The sequence below is a fragment of the Nomascus leucogenys genome, chromosome 9 (genome assembly GCF_006542625.1).
Source record: "Nomascus leucogenys isolate Asia chromosome 9, Asia_NLE_v1, whole genome shotgun sequence".
Lineage (NCBI taxonomy): Eukaryota > Metazoa > Chordata > Mammalia > Primates > Hylobatidae > Nomascus > Nomascus leucogenys.
The window spans coordinates 75,681,683-75,701,565 of NC_044389.1; the positions used below are offsets into that span (position 1 = coordinate 75,681,683).

At 36.0% G+C, this 19,883-nt stretch overlaps 1 protein-coding gene across 2 annotated transcripts in view; it reads left to right on the plus strand.

The window, feature by feature from the left end:
- The window catches only part of GRID2 (glutamate ionotropic receptor delta type subunit 2), a 1,459,902-nt gene that overhangs the window by 795,330 nt on the left and 644,689 nt on the right, over positions 1-19,883 (plus strand). For both annotated transcript variants that reach the window (XM_003257534.3, XM_030819132.1), the window contains one exon: positions 9,825-10,030. In XM_003257534.3, coding sequence (XP_003257582.1) covers positions 9,825-10,030 — 206 coding nt within the window. The remainder of the gene's footprint in view (positions 1-9,824; positions 10,031-19,883) is intronic.

A 19,883-nucleotide genomic window follows, 5' to 3' on the forward strand; every position in this document is an offset into this window, starting at 1 on the left:
AGAGACCTAGATATGCATAATAAATATTGACAAAATATCTTAGCATGGAAATGGCTATATCCAGTATGCTGGGTAGATATGTACACTTTTTGTTACCCATATGCACAAAAACAAAGAAAAAAATCAACTTTAGGGATGAATCAGAGGGTTATTTATGGGCTCCATTGCATACTGAAAACATTGATTTAATGTTTTCAAACTAGAGTGAGTACATAGTCTAGTGATCTAAACTACTTAAGCACCACTCTTCACCGTTTATCACTCTTTACTTACAATTTAATTGCCATGTGTTCTTTTGAAATGAACATTGAAGGACCATCCTCATGAATGCATTCCTAAGAATCACAGTGTTTATTCTGTGTAGTCTTGATGTAGGTTTAATCAAGACCCATGAAATGGACACATTCCTCTTAATTGACTGCAAATGTTTATGATTACCCAGAGAGTGTTTTCAAATGTCTGAGGACTATAATATTACTGACTTTCTCTCTAGACAGTCTTAAAGCTGTTTATTACTCATTTGGCTACTTTCCAGCTTTCAGTTGTCTCATTTACTTCAATGTGCATCAATAAGCATATAATTAATCCAAACATCTTATTGAACTGTTTCCTTTGCATTAGTATATATGATGTTAAATAGGTAAAATTTATATATTCTACTGCTTTGGATTTATTCATCAGTAAAATGTTCTTAACAAATATTGATCAGCATCACTGTAAAGATGCCTCTTATACTGAAATATTATGATCTCGTGCTCAGATCACAAGTTATTATCAAATAGAAATTCAATCTCAGTGACAGGCCACTGTTGCCAGACCGTGTCACCTCAGAAATCTAGTATAGCATACAATTATCTTTATTTTTTAAATACAAAGTAAAAATGCAGCACAAATGCCAACAAAATAATAAATGACTCAAATTCTTTTTGAAGTGAAGTTTTTTCTAAGCAAGATTTTTTAAATGGCATATGGTTAAAAGTTTTATTTTCTCAGGAAGCAAGCCATTTATAAAGTATGTTTTGCTATTCACATGTTGGGAAAAGTCTCTTCAGGTCAATGATGTATCTCATGTATCCAGCAGTATGACATACTCCTTCTTATTTTTAAAAAAAGTCCAAGGTTTCAAATATTAATTTTAATGCTTGGCATTCTGCCATAATTTCAGAAACACCAAGACTGGCTGAATAAGTACTGAAGCCTTTTTCTACTCCAAGTGAGGTCTTAAAATGTATTACATGATTAAAAAGAATAAATGTGCCTCATCTACACAGAGGAGGAAGAAATGAGTAGGGGAAAAAAATAAGACACAAAAACTTAGTGACATATCTCTTTTCCTATTGAATTCAATACTTTAAAAGTGATATTTCAAAACAATAATCAGACTGAGAATTACTATTTTGATGTATTCCAGAGAATGTCACTAAATTTTGTTAAACTGCAACTGTAGTTTGGAAAATGAGTAGTATTGCAGGATACCTCTATCTGTAATACGATTTGTGGTATCATCAGATGGTATAGATAATATACTCCATGAGGGCAAGAATTGTTTTTTGTTTTGCTCAACATTCTCTTCCAAGTACCTCTCACAGTGCTTGGCACACGGTAAGCAAAGACTTGAAAGAGATTTATTTGTTTTGTTTATGTTTCTCAAATTTTTAACATTGATACATATGACAGGTACATATCATATTTTCAGGGTACATATGATAATTTGATAAATTCATGTAATCAAATCAGGGTAGTTGGGATATCCATCACCTTAAATATTTATCTTCTCTTTGCAAAGCAACATTTGAATTATTTTCTTTTAGCTATTTTGAAATGTACAATCAATTGATCTTAACTATAGTCACCCTATTGATTTATTGAACACCAGGTCTTATTTCTTCTAAGGATATATTTTTACCCATTAATAAACCTCTTTCCATTCCTTTAACCCCTCTACCCTTCTTGGCCCCTGGTCACCACCAGTCTGCTCTCTATCTTCATGAATTCCACTTTTATATGTTGAGAAATATCTACTTGGATGCTGACCACTGGTGCGGAATGAGCAATAGCGTGTCATATTTCTGATTAAAAGCCTTTTTTGGGGTCAGTTTAGAAATATACATTAAATTCTAATATTTCCTAGGATTTTTTCCTACCCTAATCTACTTTAATATAAACCATTTTAGTAGAGAGATTAAAATTAATCTTACTTTACAGATGATAGTAAAGTCATTATTTTACGTGATTTAATAAAATGAATCATTAAGCTTCAATCAGCCATTACCTCTTGGAGGATTATTGTGGGAAGCTGGCCTAAATAAGTAACACAGTACAGATATCTGAGAAATTGATGGTTGCTAGAATGTTATAGACATCAACTTTTAGTTCCTATCAATATTTTATTCCATTTTCCTATTAAACAATGGCAGAAGAAAATCAAGATAAATGTTGTTATTAGCATTATCACATTAAAATATCATTTTCTGTTTAAATGTTAATTTCTTCCACTAAACTGGAAGCACCTCAAAGACAGGATCTGAGCCTTCGTCTTCCTTATCAAAGTATCAGATGTTTGCTTTAAAAAAAATGTATTAGTCAAGACCCTTTCTCTTACAAATAGCAGAAGTTTACTTCAAAATAGCTTTTTAAAAATTGACTCATGTGGTTTGAAAGTCTAGTGAACAGCTGCCTTGCCTCCGTTTCACTTTGTTAGTTTCACATTAGACATGTTGGCTCCTGCAATCACAAAACTACTGCATTGGGACAATTTGTGATACACAAGAAAGACCACTTCTTCTGATTATCCATATTTCACATTTCAATCTTCACTGTAATTTGTTAAACTGTTTCTGAAAATCAGAGACCTAGATATGCATAATAAGTATTGACAAAATATCTTAACATGGAAATGACTAAATCCAGTATGCTGGGTAGATATGTACACTTTTTGTTACCCTCATGCACAAAAACAAAAAAAAAATCAACTTTTGGGATGAATCAGAGGATTATTTATGGTCTCCACTGCATACTGAAAACACTGATTTAATGTTTTCAAACTAGAGTCAGTACTATCCCTTAAAAAATTACTTAGGCCAGAGGACATGGAGAGTTCGAACTAACCAGCCCAGGACACATGACCATCCAGCAATGCAACTTAGAGGGTTTGGCACATGTAGAAAACAAGGGATGAATCCAGATTTATTTCTTAAATGAAAAGTGGCATCTTGTTGTTTGAATAAAGGAAAAGAAATATTGGGAAGATTAAAAATAAAAGACATCCACTACTTAGCCACCAGTATAACGCTGTTAACTTGGAACTACAATTCCAAGTTAACAGGGTTATACTGGTGGCTAAGAATCCAAACCTAGTTTTCTTACACCAAATGCAGTGTGTTTTCCCCTAGATAAAAAAGTTGTTTTATAAATGAAAGATGGAAATGTTGACTGCAAATGATTTATAAAGGCTTTACATATCATCAAAGCACCCTGAAAACCAAAACAATAACTTTTGACTTGATAAATGTAAGGAAAAATTCAGGATGGACTCTGTCCTGTGCCACCAAAATCCCCCTTCAAAACTGAAGGCTATCTTCTCCCAAATGCTGAGAGGGCTTGCCGCTGACTACTTTCCTTATGAATTACCCTCCGCTTAGGAGAACCACCTCACCAAAGGCTACACAGGGGTGTAAAATTCCTCCTTCCACCAGCGCTAATTGGGATAACTCTGAAGACCATCCCACTTCCAGAGCTCCCTGCAGGTCTTTGCTGAGACTGCATCGTGGCCGCCCTCTGCTGGCTCTTTCTTGTTCCCTTCCCTTGTGGCACAGTGTTATTCCCGAGAGCAGTCCCTGATGGCCTCTCTGGTCTCCAATCTCCACCCGAGTCCGCTTCCTGGGAACCCAACCTTCTACAGTTAATACGCTTTTCTTAGGCCTGAAGAACAATTAAATAGTAACTAAAACAATGAAACGTTTTCAGGGAAAGTATTTATGTGTTTGCTATCTTTTTATCTAAACTTTTCCTCTATTTTTAAACAAAACCTCACATTACTTTTTAGCATGGAAATGTTTATACCTTACCCTCTTACACAGTCTGGATAAGAAAAAAATCACTAACATCAGGGACGATATGCTAATCCAGGTTCTACAATAACTACTTTTAAGGGAGGCAAGCAGAGTTGACTAAGAGATTGTAATCTTGGCAGTGTGCAGAATGTTTTCAGTATGTGCATTTACTGAGAGGAGAGAGAATTCATAATCTTTGATTTTCTCAAAAGAGTCTGTAACAAAAAGAAGGTTAAGAAATTAGAGCACTGGTTCCCAAATAGTCTCTTAAGAAGCATCAAGTAAGAGAAAAATCCCTTGTGTTTTTTTTTTTTTTTTTTCCTGAGAGTTTCTGATCCCATAGAAATGGGATTGAGCAAAAATCTTCATTTTCGACAAGTTTTCCAGATGACTCCAAAATAAAACTCAGTGGATTACGATTTGGAAAAATGCAGACTTATGGATTAAAATACAGTTCTATGTTAGTTTCTATTGCTGGTGTATCAAATTACCACAAATTTAGAGGCTTAAACAATACAGGTTATTAATAGTATTTTTTAGATCACAAGTCTGAAATGGAATCTCAGTGGGCTATAATCAGTGTCAGCAATGCTGTGTTCTCTGGTGGTTCTAGGAAAGAGTCAATTTCCTTGCCTTCTCCACCTTCTTCAAACAACCCACCTTTCTTCACTCAAGATCCCTTTCCCCCATCTTCAAAGCCAGCAGCCTTGCATCTCTCTGAAGATGCTGAGTCTCAATACATTCTTCAGGACTTAGACCTCCCTTTGATGCTCCTGTTCTGTCTCCCTCTTCCAATTTTAAAGACTGCGATTACACTAGAGCCACCCAAATAATATGGGATAATCTCCCTATTTTATGATCAGACAATTAACAGCTTTAATTCTATCTGCAGCCTTAATTTGTCTTTGCTGTGTAACCTAGTATATTCATAGATTACAGGGATTAACATGTGAGCATTTTGGGGAGACCAATATTCTGCCTACCACAAGTTCCTTTATAGTGCCATGGAAAAAACATGTTCCCCCTCCCCCAATCTTATGTTTAATAACTCAGTTAATGAGCCTTCCACCTCCTGTTGTTATGTAATTATCTGGTCAGTAGAATTAATTACTGGAAACTACAGAAACTTATTTTAGCTTTCTGTTATCCATAAATAGCACCTAGTCACCCCCACTCACCTGGAAGCACCTTGAGGTCAGGAACCATATATTCTTTATTTCTGAAACACAGAGAACTCATCTCATTGGCTGCCAACTAATCAGCATACAGATAATGTAGCTGAATGATTGTGATGTGTGATGATGTTTGTGTTCATTGAACAAAACCAAAGGCTTACTCTCTTTTATTTTTTATTTTTTTGAGATGGAGTCTCCCTCTGTTGCCCAGGCTGGAGTGCAATGGTGCCATCTTGGCTCACTGCAACCTCTGCCTCCTGGGTTCAAGCGATTCTCCTGTTTCAGCCTCCTGAGTAGCTGGGACGACAAGCATGCACCACCACACCCAGCTAATTTTTTGTATTTTTAGGAGAGACGGGGTTTCACCATGTTAGCCAGGCTGGTCTGAAACTCCTGACCTCAGGCAGTCTGCCTGCCTTGGCCTCCCAGAGTGCTGGGATTACAGGCATGAGCCACTGTGCCCAGCCTACTCTCTTTTTTAATGACTGTTACACAGAGCAGCTCATAAACAGCATGGCTCCGAATCTTCTCTCATTGAACTTACCAATTGCCACATATCATGGGTATTTGGTGTCATTTCTTCAACTAAGCAAAACTATGCTTAATTCCTGCATTCCATGAGTCTACCTTGTAATTTATGCTTGCCATTTTGGGTAGCTAGCCATCAGTAAAATTAAGGCAGTCTGGCCTATTGGTGGGAAGAATGGTGGTCTCTTAACAAATAGTCATGTTCTGTTACTAACAATAAAGGAATTACAATACGTTAGACCCTACACTAGATTTTGTATATACACAGCAAACACACACAGACACTTTTGCAAAATCAATCTTTGAAGACTTCTGTAAGATAAATATTTTTTACTGGGAGTGGTGGCTTATGCCTGTAATCCCAGGACTTTGGGAGGCCAAGGCAGGTGGACCGCCTGAGCTCAGAAGTTCAAATCAGCCTGGCCAACATGGCAAAACCCTGTCTCTACCGAAAATACAAAAGTTAGCCTGGCATGGAGGTGTGCACCTGTAGTCTCAGCTACTCAGGAGGCTGAGGTGGGAGGATCGCTTGAGCCTGGGAGGTGGAGGTTGCAATGAGCTGATGTCATGCCACTACACTCCAACCTAATAGAGTGGGACCATGTCTCAAAAATAAACATAAACAAATAAATTCTTCATTTACAGTTGAGGAGAAATTTTCAAAAAATGTTACAGTCACATATTTAAGAAGTGACAACCAGAATTCCAGTGTTAGGAAACAGAGGGGTTATAGTGGTCTTTTGTCACATCACTTTTCAGTATACTTATCACTCTGATCAAAAATTAAAGCTAAAAAACGTTATATAGTTTCAAATTAAGGAGAATTAATTTACTAGATCAATTTATTTATTAAAAAAATTTTTTTTGAGGTGGCATCTCACTCTGTCGCCCATGTTGGAGTGCAGTGGCACACTCTCAGCTCACTGCAACCTCCACTTCCCAGGTTCAAGCGATTTTCGTGCCTCAGCCTGGGCAATTTTATGTATTTTTAGTAGAGACGAGGTTTACCATGTTGGCCAGGCTGGTCTCGAACTCCTGGCCTCAAGTGATCCACCCACCTCAGCCTCCCAAAGTGCTGGGGTTTCAGACATGAGCCAGCATGCCCAGCCCCAATTTAAAACATACAATCAAACACGTCACTTCCAGACTTAAAGTGCTTTTCATTCTGCTCACATATCCAGTCATCCACTTAAGGCAGATCCTCTACTTGAAACTTTCAATAGATTAAAGCTGTATTTAGAATAAAATTAAAACCTCTTCCTGTGTCTCACAGAGATCTACATAACCCGACTCTTCCTCTCCATCCAGCTTCATGTCTCACTAGCTAGGCTGCAACCACAGTGGTCTCCTATAGATTTTTGATCCACAGGCTTTTTAATGTCCTGGGCATTTTCTGAGCTGTTGCCTTTTCTCCTTATCTATTTGCTTGGATAATGTCGTCTTATCTTTTACCTCAGAGTTTAAATACTAGTTTTGCAGAGAAACCTTCCTCTAAGTAAAATAGATCCTCCTCCTCACCCTATTATCATCTACCAATGCATTCATTGTTTTCTTCCAAACACTTAATGTGCTTTGTTGTTTTAGTTTGTTTACTTGTTTATTGTCTGTTTTAATGTTTGGATGGGTACTCATTGATGTGCTCCTAGCTCCTAGCATTGTGTCTAGTATTCAACAAATGTTTTTGGAGAACAAGTTTTTTCTCAAAGTGAAAATGTAAACTAGCACTGGTATTTTATTTTTGTAATCAGAAGATTTCACAGAGAGTAAGTAATTTGAAACTTTATTCTCTAGTCATGCTCTGTTTTCTGAGCATCTTGGATCTATTTCAGTGTAACTTTTGTTTTGTTTGCCTTGTATTCAGATGTACAATTTAAGTAACTCAAATAAAGAACAACTTACAATTTGAAATCAATAATCTGCTCTGTCTGCTCTGACATGTATTTTTCTTTTCTTTTTTTTTTCTTTTTGAGACAGAGTCTCACTCTGTCACCCAGGCTGGAGTGCAGTGGCATGATCTCGGCTCACTGCAACCTCCACCTCCTGGGTTCAAGCGATTCTTCTGCCTCAGCCTCCCAAGTAGCTGGGACTACAGGTGTGTGCCACCACGCCTGACTAATTTTTGTATTTTTAGTGGAGATGGGGTTTCACCATATTGGCCAGGCTGGTCTCAAACTCCTGACCTCATGATCTGCCCCCGTCGGCCTCCCAAAGTGCTGGGATTACAGGCGTGAGCCACCACACTGGGCCTCTGACGTGTATTCTAAAGGTATATTGGTTCTGGGGTGAGGCCCAAGCTTGTGTATTTTTGATAAGTTTCTCAAATGATTCTGATTCACATCAAAGTTTAAGAACATCTGCTTAGCATGTACATAGTCTTGTTATTGTACCTCTACCAGTGTCAACCAAATTCCATCAAATTTAACTCTTTGCTTAATTCATGGTTCAGAATCTTGCACCCTTATGTACATTTTGACTTGTGTATTGAATGAATACATAACACCTTTATTATTCCACCTCTTTTATCTCATCCTCTGCCCTAGCTGAGGATTTTATTCTTTTAACCTGCTTTGATGGTAACATACTGAGTTTACCACATAATTAATGATAAGAAATGTAAGATAGAATTTATACAGTATATATGTTGTAAAGATTTTGAAAGTCATCCGATAGGTAAACATATAATATTTACAACAACTATTTTAAAATGAAAGCAATCAGAAGAAGAAAGCAAAATTGTTATTTTAGTCAATTTGTAACCTTGCAAATATAAATGTTTATAAGAGTAAAGGTAGTTTCTAAATTTTTGGCTATTTGTTTTCCTGTTCTGTGGATTTACTTACTGCTTTTTCTGGTTTGTATGTTGAAAAATACATAAATTAACTATTACCATTGAAAGGCAAATTTTACATGCAGGCAAGCACACACTATTAAGGATTTTGAGATCTAGTCTATTCATAAGTTCCCTACAATCCCATTTACTTGTTTCTCTAGTATTTGCCCTTTAAATATTTTATTCTTTGGATATGTAATGAAAAATATAGTTTATGATATAGTAAAAGAAAATCTGCTATATTAAGATTATAGCATAATCTATATTAAGCTTGCATTGTGCCAGATACTTATTTCAGATATCTTCTTCTATAAACAAGCAATCTGATACTAGGAAGAAATATTTGTGATATTGCAGACATTTATTGTTACTTAAATACACATCAAAGTACAAATGATAAACTCTTTAGACTGAACTTTACTTTTCTTATTTAAATGTGACATGGACACTGGACATTTTAATTTGATAAATTTCTAGAACTTTGCCTATTTTGGAATAAGTAGGTAAATATTTTGCTGATCATCATACATTCAAAAATGTTGCTTAACATTTTCTAAAATGCTGAAATATGTTTTGAAAAAATATGTTTTGCACATTAAGTATTTTCTCATTACTAAGGCAAACTTGGTGTCTCCTACAAACTTTTCCAAATTTACCTAAGGAGGTAGTACTCATTAAATAGATTAAAATGCAGGTTTCATGTGTGGTCTAAGTGACCTGAGGCCCTTTGAAGATAACCTTTTGAAACTTTCTATTTAACTGATAAAAGTCAAGTTTAGTGATACTGTTGCCTATTTTAAGAAACATTCATAATCTTGATTCAGATTCATCAGTCATCAATGATATTCATGCTTACATGATGTTAATATTACTCTTTAAAATGCTAAGGAAAATAGGGAATGTCTTTCCTTTCTTCTTGTTTTGCTCTAGAGAAATGGGGCATCTCTCCTACCACCTCCGTGCGCCCTCGCCTAACATTTCTAGCATTGACATCATTTAGGTTCCATGTAGATAGAAAGAAATCCATTTAAAAAATAACAATTCCTACATTTTTCATGTGAACACATCAAAATGTACCAAACCTTAAACATATTTGAGAGTTCTGTCAGCTACTCAGTTGGTAATTTTAGACAGCCTACAATGTGGAAAAATAATCTATTCTGATATAGGTGAAATAGCTTATGCCTTCCTTCTGTACAATAATTCACATGTATATTGATGGGCTTTTGATGTTTCCAGATATCCGTGGAATACAGGAGTTCTTGGACAAAGTGTCTCAGCAGGGAATGGATGTTGCACTTCAGAAGGTAGAAAACAACATCAATAAAATGATCACCACTCTCTTTGACACCATGAGAATAGAAGAACTGAATCGCTATCGAGACACTCTTAGGCGAGCGATCCTTGTTATGAATCCTGCTACAGCCAAATCCTTCATTACTGAGGTAAGTGAAAATTGTTTTGGGGTGAGAGTTGTGCAAAACAATTAAAAGCCTTGGAATAGACCCTACAGAGGAGATTAAAATTAAGAGCAGTGCGAGGGAATTAACTACGCAATTCTTGTTAACACTAATGGAGGTAGCATAGTGAATGCCTCGCTCGTCTCATTTACCCCTTACTGTCCAGTTAATTGCTGAGAACATTTGTATTTATATATATTTAGGCACATAGAACAATTTTAAGAAGTCTTATAGAAGTTTAAAAGTGCTGTTGACCTGAATGAATCTGGCAAGATCAAGAATAAATTCACAAGTGCACAGCTCTCTAACTAATCCTTAGTATTTTTTATAAGTTAAAATTTTACTTCTATAAAATAAATTTATTTGAATCAGGATACTATTGCCTAAACATGATTACTGTTACAAAACATATACAGATTTATATCTTCTCTGTGAACTTTGTACCAACACAAATAATTAAGTGTCTGAAACTCTGTAAAATGATGACCACCGTACATTTTATGATGCTGCATCCTCAAATTTTTAATTGTATCTGTTCATTTAGTTAGAAGCTCTGAAACTTAGTAAAAATACAATTAAGACTTTCTAGTGATGGGTATAACATCTCTATGTTTTAAAATGCCTATTGCCTTGTAAAAGTTTATTGTCAAGTCTTTTTGCCCCACTTCAAGTTTTTAATGTTACATAGTGATAGAACTGGTCATGACATTACATACTTTCACATGGAATTTTAAAAAATATTTTAAATTTGAGGAAGGGAATTTATTTCTTTTTTTTTTTTTTTTGCCTCGTTTCACTATTATGCTTCTGTTAGCTCCTGAAGTACTGCTATAAAGATTCCAAATTAGGAACATGTTAGAAGTTCTTTGACACTCACAATATAGTTGGTATCAAAAAGCATATGGCAGAATATAAATCACTAGGAGGGGTAAAACTTGTGGAAAACCGTCAGTAATATCAAATTTTTCATTTTAATAGGAAACTTCATTATGCAGTTTAAAGACAATTATAAACATTTTACTTTTTGAGTTCAGCAAATGACTTAGAGAATCTTATTGAACTACTACATTTTTTTCATAATATAAAATATTTCCAATTTTAAATAAACTGGTTCTTTCCTTCAAGTAACACAAATCTGGAAGATGGAAGCAAGTCCACAGAGGATGTAATATAAATTAGGATGTTAAAATTGCAATAGATGAGGTTGAAGCATCTATGGTCATTTTTGTTAGAGGAGATCAGAGAAAACTTCACTGAGCAGGTGTATTTGAACTGGACTTTGTGTCATGGGTTAGGAATTTATAAAAGAGAAGTGATATTGATACGGTTTCGCTCTGTGCCTCGACCCAAATCTCATCTTGAATGGTAATTCCCATGTGTTGAGGGAGGGACCTGGTGGGAGGTGAGTGGATCATGGGGGCAGTTTCCCCCATGCTGTTCTCATGATAGTGAGGGAGTTCTCACGAGATCTGATTGTTTAAATGTGGCAGTTTCCCCTGCACTCTCACTCTCCTGCTGCCTTGTGAAGAAGGTGCTTGCTTCTCCTTCCACCATGACTGTAAGTTTCCTGAAGCCTCCTCAGCCATGTGGAACTGTGAGAAAATTAAACTGCTTTCCTTTATAAATGACCCATCTTGGGTAGTTCATTATAGCAGAGATAATGCTAGTGTATTCCTTTGCTAGAGCTGCCATAGGCTTAAACAACAGAAAGTTTGCATCTCACAGTTCTGGAGGCTAGAAATCTAAAATCAAGATGTTGGCAAGGTTGATTTCTTCTGAGGGGTGTGAGGGAAGGAACTGTTCTAAGCCTCCCTCCTTGGCTTGTAGATGAATTGTCTTTTTCCAATGTCTATTCACATTTTCTTCTCTTCCTGTTTGTTTGTGTATCCAAATTTCCTTTTTCTATAAGGACATGAGTCGTTTGGATGAGGGTTCACCCTAATGACCTCATTTTAATTTGATTACCTCTGTAAAGACCTTATCTCCAATAAGGTCATATTCTAAGGTACTGGGTATTAGGAATTCAACATATAAATTTGAGAAGGAGGTAGTGATGACACAACTTTACCCATAACAGGTGCCATTAGCTGTTATGAGCAAATAAAGCAGAGGAGTATGTTTGAGAGTTCAATTTGGATCCTGTAAAATTTGAGCTAGCAGTGGATTCTTCAGGTGGTCTTAACTATGTTTTAACACCTTTATAGTACTTACTATCTTCTTACTACTTACTGTTTTCTAAGACCTTTTTAAAAAATGAACTCATATAATCTTCACAAAAAGACTTTGAGTTGGTACTAACATCATCCTTGTTTTATAGATAAGAAAACTGAGGTGTATAGGGTTTAAGTTGTCAAGATGACACAACTAGGAAGAGACAGATCTGGGATTAATTCCAATGAGTTTGTCTCTAGAGTTTGTGCACTTAACCTTGGTTCCCAGACAGGTTGGTTATAAATGCATGACTGGAGACCAGGAAAAAGGTCAGTGCTTGAGATGTAGTTTATTTGTTTTTCATCAGTTTAATACGCATTGATTCACTAGTTCATTGGTTTTCCAGTTCATCCTAGAAACTATGCTAGGCACTAGCGATACAATGACAACAAAGATTCCATTCCTCTTCTCAAGTTTATAGCCTGGTGTTGGAGAAGGAAAATGAAAGAGTATCAGCATTATAAGGTGCATGTAATGGCAGAACACATACATCTATGCTGATCTCCAGAGCCAGCAATGTCTGGTTGCAGAGGTAAAGTATACAGTCATGAAATGTTGAGGAAGGAGCTTGTTATAGATGGTATCTTGAAGGAGGTGCTTCTTGAGTTGAGCATTAAAGGACATGTGGATTGGATCAGGCAGAAAAGGGTGGGAAGGGCATTCTAAGCAGCAGGAAGACCATAAACAAAAGCACAGAGGCAGGGCATGCAGCAAGAAGGCAAAGGGCTAGGAAAGGAATGGGTAGAGGTGGGTGTGTTGACTACCCTGTTGAGAAATTTGGTGATGAAAGTAAGGGTAAATTATGGTTTGAAATTTTTAAAAATCCCATGAGACTGATATCAGACCCAGGGATATCTGTTTCATTTTTAGGATTAAACAAGCTGAGCCTTTTTACACAGGTGTTGGGAAAGCAACCAGTGATGAAGAGGAGATTGTAGAATGGAAAAATAATATTGATGAGCTAAGACCCCAGAGTGTTAGAATTCATGAAGCTCTACCAGGGGACTACTACTCCTTACCAATAACCTACAATTGTTGCTTCAAAGGTAGACGGAATTAGTTCAGACTTCATTAAAGGAATTTTCATTGATAATCCTTGTATTTCTGATAATCAGTTTCAACTGATATGATCTTAACTTCTCACCTTGTCCCCCAACCTTGACCCTGAACTTTATACTTATAATAATGTATCCCTTCCATCTTGGTCCCCAAACACATAAAATCTATTATCTTTCCTTAAAGACTTTTCTTTCTTTCCCCACTCATCCACCATTTTTTTTTTTTTTAGTAACTTATCTTTTATAATCACTGATTTTATGTCTCCAAATTGTGGACAAGTTATTCCACAGGATCTTAAGCAATGATGTAGGAATGGCAGAAAGAATGTGAACAACCACCACCTCTATCCTAGCCTAAGCTCACTCTATTATACTGTTCTCTGACCTGCAAGATGGTTCCTGTTTCTCAATTAGTTGTTCTCGGACACATCCCACCTCCTCCATGGGTTCTAGGATTGTTTCTTTTGAGTAGGGAATAGGCTGACCCTATTAGTGCTGGGAGCAGTTCATTCAAAAGACAAGCAGAACTAAATTCGAAAGAGTACACTGAAATTCTGAAGACACAAAGGGACATTATTTCTGTGTGATCTAGAGTTTCACTCAGTCTAGTGGAGGAGGCAGATATAATTAAATATTACTATGTGAAAGAAAATTCTGTAATAGTGATGGATCAATGATGTTCTGGAATACTGTAGGAGAACTGACTCATGCTACAGAGAGCTTAGCCGGGGTTAGGACAAGTTTCACAGGTAAGTTGTGTCACCAGACTCTTGAAAAAAAATAAGAATTAATCAGGTAAACAATGGTGGGCAAACAATTCAGAATGTGTGTGTGTGTGTTTGTGTGTGTGTGTGCGTGTGTATGATACATGAACAGAATTAAAACAAATTCTACTGAGGGTTTTAAAATTAAAAACAAGAGTCTATTTATTTCTACCTCCAGTTATTCTTTTCAGAAATATTTATTTTTTATTTTAAAATTTAATTTGTATTTACTTTTAGCATACCCTGTGTATTTGCATTGTTCAAAATTTAAAAGGTTCAGCAAGGTAATATCCTGCCATTGTTCCTCAAACACCTGAGTTCCTTTTCATGAGGCAAATAATGTTTCTTATGTGGCATTCCAAGTATATACAGACACACACACACACACACACATTTTTATTATTTTTCTTACATAAATAGTTGTATACTACGTTTAAATTCTGAGCTTGGAATTTTAGACTTAGTAACTTCTAGGAGATCATTCTATTGAGACATATGAAGTGTTCCTAATAATATTTTTTTTTTTTTTTTTTTTTGAGACGGAGTCTCGCTCTGTCGCCCAGGCTGGAGTGCAGTGGCGCGATCTCGGCTCACTGCAAGCTCCGCCTCCTGGGTTCACGCCATTCTCCTGCCTCAGCCTCTCCGAGTAGCTGGGACTACAGGCGCCCGCCACCACGCCCGGCTAATTTTTTTTTTGTATTTTTAGTAGAGACGGGGTTTCACCGTGGTCTCAATCTCCTGACCTCGTGATCCACCCGCCTCGGCCTCCCAAAGTGCTGGGATTACAAGCGTGAGCCACCGCGCCCGGCCCCTAATAATATTTAATGGCTATATAATATTCCCTTGGTAAATGTATTAGTCCATTCTCATGCTGCTGCTAACGCCATACCTGAGACTGGTAATTTATAAAGAAAAAGAGGTTTAATGGACTCACAGTTCCACAGGGCTGGGAAGGTCTCAGAATCATGGCGGAAGGTGAAAGCCATGTCTTACATGGTGGCAGGCAAGAGAGAATGAGAGCCAATCCAAAGGGGAAACCCCTTATAAAACCAACAGATCTCATAAGACTTATTCACTACCAAGAGAACAGTATGAGGGAAACTGCTTCCATGATTCAAGTACCTCCCCCAGGTCCCTCCCACAACACATGGGAACTAAGGGAGCTACAATTTAAGATGAGATTTGGGTGGGGACACAGCCAACCATATCAGTAGATTAAATGACTCTTCACTCTTTAACTTTTTTGTTTTAATTTTTACTTACTCTAGTAAATATTATTGGTTGATTTATTAGTTTATCTCTTACCTACCTTTTCTTATATGATAAGTGATGATTTACTTCATGTCCTTCACCCACACCTGCACGTCCTCTCAATATATTACTAGTTATAGCACAATTTTAAATAACTTTATATAACACAGTTACACTTCTATTTCCATACCAACTACTGTTGACAGTATAGTATCTGCAAAGACAATATACTAGTTGTAAAAGTTCATTCACTATTTTTCCACTCTTCTACCTCTCAGCTTCCATGATTCACAGATTTACTTTTATATTGAGTGTGTTGGAAGCATGTATTTTCTATTCTGTTACCAGAAATAAATCATTCATAGCTTGACTAAAAGTTGGCTTTATAACATGAAAATCTGTAATTTGCTTATATTTTATCACTATAAATATTGTTCACCATACAACAAATTATTAAGATATGATTATGTTTAGTTTTTTTTATCACTCAGCTTCAGGTTTTTTGAGTTATTGCTTTTCTTACTTTTTTCTTCATCTTTTGCTACTAAAATTCTAAATTATTGTTTTCAATAACAAGTCTCCAAAATCCCCATTTCCTGACTGCACCCTTTCCTCCCAGAACCCCCTTTCCTGCTCGATTTCTGGTGCATCCCTAAAATCAGATAAATTCTGGTGGGTCAGATCCACAAATTCCTGGTTCCTGTGTCGTACAATTTCTTAGTTTCCTGCTTTGCTGGGAAATATCTTGAAGTAACTTCTGAAGGAAGAGTGTTTTGTTTTGTTTTTTTCTTACTGAGAAAACATCTGTGTTAGATAAGCTGTGTAGAGGCAAGAGTTATAGTGCTGTTGGCCACAAGTTCAATGATAATGAATCAACAATGAATATTAAATAAAGTGCCTTTAAATAGAAATGCATAAAACCAGAGGCTGGCAGGGATCAAACTCTGTATTTCCCCTAGGAGCAGTGATTCAATATTCACAAATGCAGTGTTCATGGGAATTTTATAGAACCTAACTACTGTGAATGACAAGCATCCACAATCATTGTCATTATTTTCACATATGAAAATATATTCATTCTAACTTTATCCTTGATGAATAATGTAAGTAATTATAAATTCCTAAGTTAAAAAATTATTTACCTCAGAACATCAACAGCATTAATTTATTACATAACGGTAATTTGATCATTTAGATTAAGTAGATAGAAGATGGATATGGTCATTCTACTGGAGGTAGTGCTAGATTTTGCATGTGTTTTTACGTTGCCTTGCTCTTGGATAATAATGGCAACATTAGTTGCCCCAATTCACCTAGAAAATTCACCTATTTATTTAGAAGAGAATCCTATGCTTCTTACTTTTTTTTTTAAAGGGATAAATGTCAGCTTTCAGGAACATTTTGAATGTGACAGCATGTGAGAATCAACATACATTTAAGTACAATCAGTCTTCTTTATTAACTGATTTCGTTTTTGCAAATTCACCTATTTATTAAACTTTATTTGTAATTCCAAAATCAATACTCAGGGCACTTTCATGATCATACATTTGCAGAGCTCAAAAACTTGAGTTGTTAGTAATTAAGGTCAAATAAAGCTGCTCTTTGCATTCTTGTTTTAGCTCCTCCATGGCAAGCAAGTGTTCTTTTCTCTATCTATTTATTTAGTGGCTTTTTCAATTTTTTGTGCTTTCATCAGTGATTTCCCTGTTTAAAATATCTCCCAAACATAGTGCTAAAGTGCTGGTCTAGTGTCCCTAAGCACAAGAAAGCTGTGATGTGCATCACAGAGAAAATACCTGTGCTAGATAAGCTGTGTATAGGCAAGAGTTATAGTGCTGTTGGCCAGGAGTTCAATGTTAATGAATCAGCAATGCATATTAAATAAAGTGCTTTTAAATATAAGTACAAAAAAGGCAGAGGCTTACAAAGGACCAAACCATTCCCCTAGGAGCAATGATTCGGTATTCATAAACACAGCATTCATAGGATTTTATAGAACCTCGCTACTGTGAATGACAAGAATCCTCTATGTTCCCATATTTTGAGCTGTCCATCTCACACCTACCTTTTATTTAGCCTTTTCAAGTATCAAGACTTCTAGGCCTCTGCAGGTAGAGGTCTTGATGCTTAATTGCTGCCCTTATGACAGTCTCTAGTCTATGGCTCTTGCCACCCTGCTTTGCCAGATGTCATTGCTTCCTCTGATCAAATATCACTGCTTCATTTTTATTTTTCAGTAATTTAGGCAAAACACTTTTCTGATGGCGTCTGTTCGTTTTCTCATGGTTGTTGGCTTATATACATATTCAATTCCTCATATTTTCATGAGACTCTGGGAGTCATCTCCTTTAACTTTCTTGAGTTGAAAGTTTCAGAATATTCTTTCAGATTTTTAGAGATTAAAGCTCAACAACGATAAGGGACATTTAAGACCAGTTTTTATAGATTTTATGAAACAATATTAAATCATGTCATTTCAGATTTGAAAAATATAATATGTAATATTTTGTTGAATTCCAAATATATAGTTGAATAAATTAAAGGCCTCTCTAGATCTAACTCATGTTCTTCTCTAACTTCCTCCAGCTATGTTCTGCACCTCTGCAGATTGTAGAGGACACCTAGAGTTTGAAACTGGTCAAACAGGTTGTTAGCAGGTCAAAGGGGTGCAGAATTTTTGCATCCAAAAAGAATTTATTGAAAATGGCTTACCATGGATTATATGATAGACAGAAAGGCAAATGAATCTGGAAAGAAACTGATGGATTGAGAAATTAGGAAAGACAGAGAAACTAAAGGTTATGATGAGGTCAGAGACACAACCAAGTTCAGCAAGTGCCTTAAACAGGGAGCAGTTGAGGGGAGAAATTCTGGTAAAAGGGGAATAGCAGAATTTTCAACCTTACTGTTTTCTATACTTTATAAGTTAGCATGCAAAGTCATTGAAATATTCAAGAGAAATATTAACTTTAAAGTCAGAAGAATGAGTTTTATCAAAGAAATTGCTCACTTAACATTGTCATGTAATTGCTAAGGGGAAAAATAAGCATATCAATTCTGTTTGCATCTTTTTTTTTTTTCTGTCCCTGGAGAAATTATGTAGCATTGAGTTAATTATGCTCCCTTTGAAGTCTTAGAAATTTAATACATTAAATGTCTACACTTAATGCTCCACCTCTCATTCAAGAGTTTCAAAGTTTTAATAAAAATACTGCAGTTATGTGCAGCTGAGTATATCAACCTGCTGTGATATTGGCAGAAAATTGTTACACAATGTATCTGTAAGTGTCCTTGAAATGAATATAGTGAAACAGGAGTGCTCACATGGTTTTATTTAAATATAGATTGGAATGTATTTTGAAAAAAATGTTTTTATATAGGAATAATGTTGCATTTGTTGCTGTGTACATTATAGTCTTTACAGAAACAATACAAAAAAATTCTATATAAATTAGACATTTTGGCCATGGTCTTTAGTGTTTGAGTTTGAGAAGATATGCCAATTCTTTGAAAGCAGGAAGTTTTACTATTTATACAGCAATAGATATTGTCTCCAATTTACATTTTTTCTTCAAATTTTCAGAAAGGAACCCTACTGTTCATGACATCCTTTTATTTCACAATAAGAAAAGGTTATTATTATCTTGTATTCCTTAAACATACTTTATGAAATCGTTTTCATTGTATTGTACTATACCCTAGGTTCATGAAAAAAAGAACTTTGAGGCTGTCAAACAACAAAAAGGCAAAGTTATATATTTCAAATATATATGCGGCTTCCCAAAAATAAGCCTTTGGGAAGATTTAGGAAACAAGGGAAGGTAGCTTGTCTCAGTAGATACAAAATGATTCCCACTCATCAGAAGGGTGCCCTTTTAAGAAGTGTCTGTTCATAGCCTTTACCCACTTTTTGATGGGGTTGCTTTTTTCTTGTAAATTTGGTCAAGTTCCTTGTAGATTCTGGGTATTAGAACTTTGTCAGATGGACAGATCGCAAAAATGTTCTCCCATTCTGTAGCTCATCATCACTGGTCATAAGAGAAATACAAATTGAAACCACAGTGAGATACCATCTCATGCCAGTTAGAATGGCGATCATTAAAAAGTCAGGAAACAACAGATGCTGGAGAGGATGTGGAGAAATAGGAATGCTTTTACACTGTTGGTGGGAGTGTAAATTAGTTCAACCATTGTGGAAGACAATCTGGTGATTCCTCGAGGATCTAGAACCAGAAATACCATTTGACCCAGCAATCCCATTATTGGGTGTATACCCAAAGAATTATAAATCATCCTGCTATAACGACACATGCACACGGATGTTTATTGCAGCACTATTCACAATAGCAAAGACTTAGAAACAACCCACATGCCCATCAATGATAGACTGGATAAAGAAAGTGTGGCACATATACACCATGGAATACTATGCAGCCATAAAAAAGAATGAATTCATGCCCTTTGCAGTGACATGGATGAAGCCGGAAACCATCATTCTCAGCAAACTAACACAGGAACAGAAAACCAAATACCGCATGTTCTCACTCATAA